The sequence below is a fragment of the Physeter macrocephalus genome, chromosome 20, assembly GCF_002837175.3.
Source record: "Physeter macrocephalus isolate SW-GA chromosome 20, ASM283717v5, whole genome shotgun sequence".
Classification (NCBI taxonomy): Eukaryota; Metazoa; Chordata; class Mammalia; order Artiodactyla; family Physeteridae; genus Physeter; species Physeter macrocephalus.
In genome coordinates, this window is record NC_041233.1 from 96,705,721 (window position 1) to 96,714,276 (window position 8,556).

Consider the following 8,556-nt stretch of genomic DNA (forward strand, 5'->3'; position numbering starts at 1 on the left):
CGAACCCGTGTCCCCTGCATCGGCAGGCGGACTCTCAACCACTGCGCCACCAGGGAAGCCCCAGAAGGATGTTTTAGTGAATGAAGTCCAATCAGGAAAACTGGGCAAAGATGTGTTTGCCTTCCGCAAATGTATGTTGTCCTTTGCTCTGCTGAGGCTTTTCCCACCCTCATGCTTTGATGTCATTCCTCTTCCACTGGACTGTACTGAAGCACCATCCAACTCTCCTTTTTCTTTTTTATTTATTTATTTATTTTTGGCTTCACCGTGCGGCTTGTGGGATCTTAGTTCCCCAACCAGGGATTGAACCCACACCCTCGGCAGTGAAAGTGCAGAGTCCTAACCACTGGACCGCCAGGCAAGTCCCAACTCTCCCTTTTCTTGACAGTGTGACCCCCAGCACCCTTAATTGGTCTTTGTGGTCTCACTCTGCAATTTCTAAGACATCAACATAGCTTAGGTTATACTAGATCAGTATATTTGGGATGGTATTTGGGCCACTGTAATCTTGTTAGCACATGTTTATAAACCACTTTTTAGGGTGAGTTACTTGTACAGATGGCTAACCTCATAATTTTTATAGTAATTCTTATCATTCATTGGGTTTATTTTTTTGGAGGGTGATATTTTCTGACCTTAACCCCCGAATTCAAGGGGAAAGTGTTTGGTCTTCAGACCCCTGTGCACTGAGTTCAAGAGATTTTAAGGTGGGTAGACATGAATATGAGATACCATTTGCTATACTATGACAGCCAAGTTAAAAAAAAAATTTTTTTAATGGAGCTAGCTTAAAGTACTTTTGCAAAAGAGATAGGAAAATTACTCTGGAAATAGTATTTTTTAATACTCAAACATCTTGGTGTGTAGCAGAATTAACCATGACCTTACGGGAAAGGAATCACAGGCGATCCAGAAATTCGGAATAGGAAACTTTCTGTGAAATATCCTAGGAAATGAAAATTAAAATTTCATCAGTTTCTTCCCCAAGCGATTACCCATATTATTGCCACTCGACTCAGTGTCCTTTTTGTCTGGCACCCGGTAGGAAGTCATTACCTCCTGAAGGAAAGTTTTTCAGGAGCCTCGTGGCTTTTGGCATCCATCCTGATTCACCTGGATTAAGCAGGGCACCTGCAGAACAGGCCTGGAGGGCTGATTAGAAAGGAGGAAATAGCTCAGTTCAGAACCAGGTGTGTTCCAAAATGTTGAAACGCCCCATTCTGTGATCGTGCTTACAGGATTCCATTATCCTTGTGAGTTGCCCACATTTCTTGCCAGGATGTGTATCCTGGCTGGCAGAAGCTTGCTGGCAGTCCAGACTCAGGCCCAGGCTCAGAGGCTGCCAGGAAGAGCAAATCAAGTCTGAATTCCCAACACCTCTAGTGTAGAGCTTCACGGTCATGTAATTATGTGGTATTCTTCCCCCCTTTGTTAGAGAAAACAGAAACATTGCTTTTCCCTCCCTTGGCCAGAGTATTTCCCTTTGGCCTCAGCTCCCTGCACCTTTATCCTTTTGTTTTTCTCAGCCTTCTTTCTTTCCTCCAGACACATCATTCTTCAGTGTGTTTTCATTCTAAGTGAGGAAGGCTTTCTCCTTCGACCCTTGGGGACAAAGATGTAATCTTCTTCCTTGTGGGAATGACTTGCATATATGTTTTTTAGTCTCTGGGTTTTGGCCCAAGATAGTCCCTTTATTTTTTCTTACTGCATACTTCTAGCATCAAATGGCAACCCCCAACCTAAGTATCAATTAACAGTCAGAAGTTCTGCAGAAACTCGAACATTGGAGGGTTGTCTTAGCATCAGCAAACCATAAATCAGAATCCTCAGTAGAGAATGGAAAGATGTAAGAAGTTGCAGCAAGTTTTGTTTTGGTTTTTGTTTTTTTTGGTGGTTTTTTGGTTTTGGGGTTTTTTTTGACCGTACCACACGGGTTGCAGGATCTTAGTTCCCCGACCAGTCCTAACCACTGGACAGGGAATTCCCTTGTGTTATTTTTTAATCTTTTTCTTCTTTTTTTAATTTTTATTTTATTTTATCAAAGTATAATTGAATTACAATGTTGTGTTAGTTTCTGCTGTTCAGCAGAGTGACTCAGTTATACATATATATATTTTTCATGTTCTTTTCCATTGTGTTTTATCATAGGATATTGAATATAGTTCCCTGTGCTATACAGTAGGACCTTGTTGTTTATCCATCCTATATATAATAGTTTGCATCTGCTAATCCCAAACTCCCAGTACTTCCCTTCCCCACCGCTTTGTTTTTTAATCTTAAAAACAGGCTAATGTGGGCTTCCCTGGTGGCGCAGTGGTTGAGAGTCCGCCTGCCGATGCAGGGGACGTGGGTTCGTGCCCTGGTCCGGGAAGATCCCACATGCAGCGGAGCGGCTGGGCCCGTGAGCCATGGCCGCTGGGCCTGCGCATCCGGAGCCTGTGCTCCTCAACGGGAGAGGCCACAGCAGTGAGAGGCCCGCGTACAGCAAAAAAAAAAAAAAGAAAAGAAAAGAAAAAAAAAAGAACAGGCTAATGTTACCATGCTTCCTTCTCCAGTCCCACATAGAAATCATCCGCGGCCATGCCGTATTCACGTGTGATCCCCAGCCCACAGTGGAAGTCAACGGGAAAAAGTACACTGCCCCTCACATCCTGATTGCCACAGGTGGCGTGCCCTCGCTTCCTCAGGAGAGCCAGATCCCTGGTGAGTCTTCCAAAGGCATATGCTTGTTAACAATAGTCAGAAAGAATTTACCGTTGTTTTCCACCTTACAAGCCATGCCAGGGGATCTGCCCTGTACAAGTTCTTTGTCTTGGACACATGAGAGAAGGTCTCTGCAGAACCTAAATGTAATTGGCCTAAGTGGTACCTAGTGATGGGGCAAAGGAAGATATTTCATCCAGCTCCAGGCTCAGACATACTACAGTAACACAGGGGGAAGAATCAGCAAAAGCCCCATCCTTCCCTTCTCGGCACAGTAGAGATTGTTTCCAGCCTCAGTTTGTCATGAGATATTTACTGTTTTGTTTAAGAGAGAGAAATCTTGTAGAGATGTAACTTCATCAGCTAATTAAGCCTTCTTACATGCATATTTTTCTCTCATATGAAGAATTAGAAAATTAAAGCAGTAAGGAATCTCCGAGACAATCTTGTCTACCTTTGTATACACAGGGATGAGTCATAACATACTGCCTTGTTCTCTCATAGGAAACGTTGTCCATATCTTTTTCCCCAACTAGATTATAAGGTCTTTGTGGATGGTGATCATAGTTTATACAACTTCTTCTTAAGACCCATGACCATGGATTGGCTTCTTATGACCCATGACCAACCTGAATTTATATGGAAAATTTTGAGTGTGTATGCATTTATGTATTTTTTTCTCTCTGGAGAGAGGATCGATAAAATTTCACCAGCTTTTAAAAGGGTTCATGACTCCCCAAAAGCTAAAGAACAACTGCTGTAAAAAATATGAAGATACTGTTGTCAAGTAACTTAAAATTTAGTTGTAAGATTGGATATACACATCTTGATAGGGAACAACCTCCAAGATTGATTGTTTAGTGAAAAAAAGCAAGGTGTGGAACAATGTGTATAATATGCTACAGTTTATGTCTTTTTAAAAAGACAGGGAGACTGTACAGATGCACTAGGATCTCTGGAAAGACACTCAAAACCCTGCAGTGCCAGCTCCCTCCAAGGAGAGGACCAGAGCTCTGGGTTGGGAAAGAGACCTGCTTTTCACTAGATGCTCTGTGGTGCTTTTTGAATTTTTGAAGATATACATTTATTAATTTAAAACATGTAATAAAAACAAATGTAGGGCTTCCCTGGTGGCGCAGTGGATGGGGGTCCGCCTGCTGATGCGGGGGACGCGGGTTCGTGCCCCGGTCCGGGAGGATCCCACATGCCGCAGAGCGGCTGGGCCCGTGAGCCATGGCCGCTGAGCCTGCGCGTCCGGAGCCTGTGCTCCGCAACGGGAGAGGCCACGACAGTGAGAAGCCCGCGTACCGCAAAAAAAAAAACAACAAAAAAAAAGAAATGCAAAGAAATAAAATGAAAGGTAAGTGTTCCAAGGTGATTGCCAGACAGAGAGGGTCGGGGTCCTCAGAGGTGGGACGGATTACTATGAGCTGTCATGGACCAAAAAGACTTCCTGGGAAAAGGGCTTACAAATTGAGCACTATGTGCCGAAGAAGAGAAGGACCAGAAGAATCAGTGGGTAATAAATAGGTCTTTAAAGGACATTCAGTCAATTAAACCAGTTTTTCTAGCAGTGAAATCTGGAAGCAAATACGTTGAACTGAAACTGGAAGAAGGTTAGGGCCAAATTGTGGACATTTATGAAGTCAAATTAAGGAATCTCTGTTATTCACGAAAACCAGTTTTTTTGTTTGTTTGTTTGTTTTAAATTAATTAATTTATTTATTTTTGGCTGCGTTGGGTCTTCGTTGCTGCACGCCGGCTTTCTTTAGTTGTGGTGAGTGGGGGCTACTCTTCATTGCGGTGCGCGGGCTTCTCACTGCAGTGGCTTCTCTTGTTGCGGAGCACGGGCTCTATGCACGCAGGCTTCAATAGTTGTGGCACGCGGGCTCAATAGTTGTGGCTCACGGGCTCTAGAGCGCAGGCTCAGTAGTTGTGGCACAGAGGCTTAGTTGCTCCGTGGCATGTGGGATCTTCCCGGACCAGGGCTTCAACTTGTGTCCCCTGCATTGGCAGGCGGATTCTTAACCACCGCGCCACCAGGGAAGTCCCATTTATTAATAGCTTATAAATGGGGTAGTGACAAGACCTAAGTGATAATTTTAGAAAACTAATCCGATAGTGATTTACAGAGGCGGAAGGCCAGTTAGAAAGTTGGTGCAATAGAATGTAAAGGAGGTGGTAATAGGTTCTGAACTACAGCGTTAGCGTCTGAAATGTGGTGGAAATACTCAGTTCAGCTCTGCAGACAGTTACTAAGCCATTGCTATGTGCCAGGCACTAGGAGGAGAGGACAGACATAAGAGACACAGAAGGATGAATCGGCTAGTATATTTCACTGATTCCAAGACACATTAAAAAAAATAATACTCGGGCTTCCCTGGTGGCGCAGTGGTTGAGAGTCCGCCTGCCGATGCAGGGGACACGGGTTCGTGCCCCGGTCCGGGAAGATCCCACATGCCGCGGAGCGGCTGGGCCCGTGAGCCATGGCCGCTGAGCCTGCGCGTCCGGAGCCTGTGCTCCGCAACGGGAGAGGCCACAACAGTGAGAGGCCTGCGTACCGCAAAAAAAAAAAAAAAAAAAAAAATAGATTCTATTTTGAAAATACTGAGTTTGAAACAAAGTTAAATGGTATAGAAAGACAGTTAGAAATATGGAACTAGAACCTGAGGAGAAGGTCAAAACTGGAACTATACACTTGGAAGTCTCCCACAATGAAGGGAGAGTTGGTTAAAACCTTTGAAGGAAAAAAGCAGGGAGAAGAGAACCAAGGCTGAGCCCATTTGGGGGCGGGAGAATGAAGCAGAGCCCGCAAGGAGTCCATTCATGAGAGCTGAGGAGATCTTTTTTTTTTTAATTAATTAATTTATTTATTTGGCTGCCATTGGGTCTTAGTTGAGGCATGTGGGATCTTAGTTCCCCGACCAGGGACTGAACCCGAGTCCCCTGCATTGGAAGGCGGATTATTAACCACTGGACCACCAGGGAAGTCCCAAGCTGAGGAGATCTTAATTCCTCAAAGAAATTTAATAGTTACTTAGTCATCACTACTCTTATTTCTACAGAGGAAATAAAAATGTTGACTCAGGGAAGATTTGATGGGCAGCTTCCCAAGTGGAGACTTTAACAGAACTTGTCAAAACAGTGTGATGGCTGAGAAAGTGTTTGGTTCATACATAAAATGTTGTGATTATTTTACAAGAGAAAACTCCATCTGTGTGACCTATATTGCATTTTCCTACATAGGTGCCAGCCTAGGAATAACCAGTGATGGGTTTTTTCAGCTGGAAGAGTTGCCTAGGTAAGCTGCTTTTCTTCCTGACCTCCATGTTCATTCTCCCTCAGTTTCTCCCAACACTTCTACCTCCTCTTCCCAACTATTAAATGTAGGAATTTCCAGAATTCTGTTCTACCTCTTCTCTTTTTATGACCTTGGGTATCTCATCCATGAGTAGCCCACAGTAAATGACTCAAATCTTTCATGCTTTTGGTCAGAGGCCATTGTAAAATTTTTAGGACCAGAATCAAATGCAGGGTGGTTTTGAGAATAAACACTGAAGTCCTAAAACTGTCTTCTTTCTTCAACTTGATAGAGCATCTGTTGATAATGTGTCTAAAGTGATTCTGGTCTTCAAAGCAGCTAGTACAGAGGCATCTGGATAAATGAAGGCTCTGTCAGTCTCACAAAAATAGGTTTTCTGAAATTGGCCTTTATACATGTTTGTCCTAATAACCTTAGCAGACTTCTGTCATGGATTTAGATAACACAGAGGGAAAAAAGATAATGAGGAGGATTGTTTCTCTAATTTGAAGAAGCTGCCAATTGCAGGCTTCCTGGATTAGAGGGTCCTCCCTTCACTCATGATAAGTGATAGGGCACCTGGGAACTGGAGGAGGGACCCTGTTAGCCCAGAGTTTGGCCTTTATTTCCTTCTGAGTAGCACTAACCCTGGAGTCATTATTGCTCAACTCTGCTGCTCTCTCGGCGGGTGCTGCCAATGCAGTGGGAAGTCTTAATCCCCCGCTTTTCCATGAAGGCCTTTCTGGAGGGGTGACTAATAATCCCTGCTTGTTCCTTTACCTTAATTCACCTGGAACCACAGGTGGTTCATCAGGGACAAGAGGGCATCTTGGCAGTTCCATAGCTGCTGTGACAATGTCCTGTTACGACATTCAGACCAGGTCATCTTCTGACTTTGAGAAAAGCAAACAGGCATTTTAGATTTGCTGTCTGTGGGGCAGGGCAGCGTGTCAGAGAGCAGCCTTTCTTTCCTCATGATCTGTTTGGTTTTAGGTGTGAAGGATATGAGACATGTGAGAAAATATGCAGAAATGTGGTCATGACTCATTGTGTTTAAATGATACAATTCAATCTGGACTCAAAGAAGCTTCATTCTAGATATCTGTCCATTACCTCTTTTTAAATCATTTATTAAACTTGTGCTGGTAGCACTACAAGTTGAAGAAATAAATGTATGCGTGTTGTAAACAAGACTCTGGGAACATAGGAAAATGAATTAACAATTGGTATATGATTTTTTTAAGACTCCTTTATCATTGTTATGTTGGTAAGTAAGTAAATAATCAAAGAAGGAACAGATTTATAGGCGAGGTAACATGTGCTCTGGGCTGTATGATCCAGCTTTTACCCTCATTGGGCTTATGGTTGAGGGGAGGCTGCAGCATGGAGTCTGTGGAACATTGTGGCACAAGAGGTTCTGACGGCTGTAATGAGGGAAAGAGAAGTGCTCTGGGGACTCAGCAGAATATACGATTGTTTCTAGGTGGTGGAGGGCTCCCAGGTGTGGCTACCAGAGTGTCTGTGTCCTCAGGGTGAGCCACGGCCTTCCCCCTCCTCTCCTGGAGACTCTCCAAGACCAACAGGCGTTGAGGTTGAGAAGGAGAATGTGGAGATTGTGCTTGGTTCACAGTTTTTACCTAACTTACTGAGTTTTTCATATACTGAAGACTGGTGTTTAAAATCAAGACTCCAGGGGCTTTCCTGGTGGCACAGTGGTTAAGAATCCGCCTGCCAATGCAGGGGACACAGGTTGGAGCCCTGGTCCGGGAAGATCCCACATGCCGCGGAGCAACTAAGCCCGTGCGACACAACTACTGAGCCCGCGCGCCTAGAGCCTGTGCTCCGCAACAAGAGAAGCCACCGTAATGAGAAGCCCATGCGCTGCAACGAAGAGTAGCCCCTGCTCGCCACAACTAAAGAAAGCCCGCGTGCAGCAACAAAGACTCAACACAGCCAAAAATTAATTAATTAATTAATTTTTTTTAAAAAAATCAAGACTCCAAAAGCCTGGATGTCAGCTCCCCAGCCTGAGCTTCAGCTTGTTGAGACCATGCCACAGTGTCTTCATTCCTCTGGCAGTCTCTGTATCACAATGCAGAGCTTGGGAATGAAGCCAACATAGCAAAGACTCAACACAGCCAAAAATTAATTAATTAATTAATTTAAAAAAAAAAAAATCAAGACTCCAAAAGCCTGGATGTCAGCTCCCCAGCCTGAGCTTCAGCTTGTTGAGACCATGCCACAGTGTCTTCATTCCTCTGGCAGTCTCTGTATCACAATGCAGAGCTTGGGAATGAAGCCAACATGAAGTGCAAAGCTGAGCATCTTTAAGGGATCGGGTCCTGACGCACCATCGGAACACTTAGATGCAGCCATACCTGAAGTCAGGACTTCTCGCTTACATGAATCAATAAATTCCTTTTTTTTTTGTGTGTGGTACGCAGGCCTCTCATTGTTGTGGCCTCTCCCGTTGCGGAGCACATGCTCCGGACGCGCAGGCTCAGCGGCCATGGCTCACGGGCCCAGCCGCTCCGCGGCATGTGGGATCTTCC

General features: G+C 44.5%; 1 protein-coding gene across 2 annotated transcripts in view; it reads left to right on the forward strand.

Annotated features, from left to right (window-relative positions):
• The window catches only part of GSR (glutathione-disulfide reductase), a 48,686-nt gene that overhangs the window by 19,464 nt on the left and 20,666 nt on the right, over positions 1-8,556 (forward strand). For both annotated transcript variants that reach the window (XM_007119028.3, XM_007119027.3), the window contains exons 5-6: positions 2,556-2,703; positions 5,950-6,004. In XM_007119028.3, the coding sequence (XP_007119090.2) occupies positions 2,556-2,703; positions 5,950-6,004 (203 nt within the window). The remainder of the gene's footprint in view (positions 1-2,555; positions 2,704-5,949; positions 6,005-8,556) is intronic.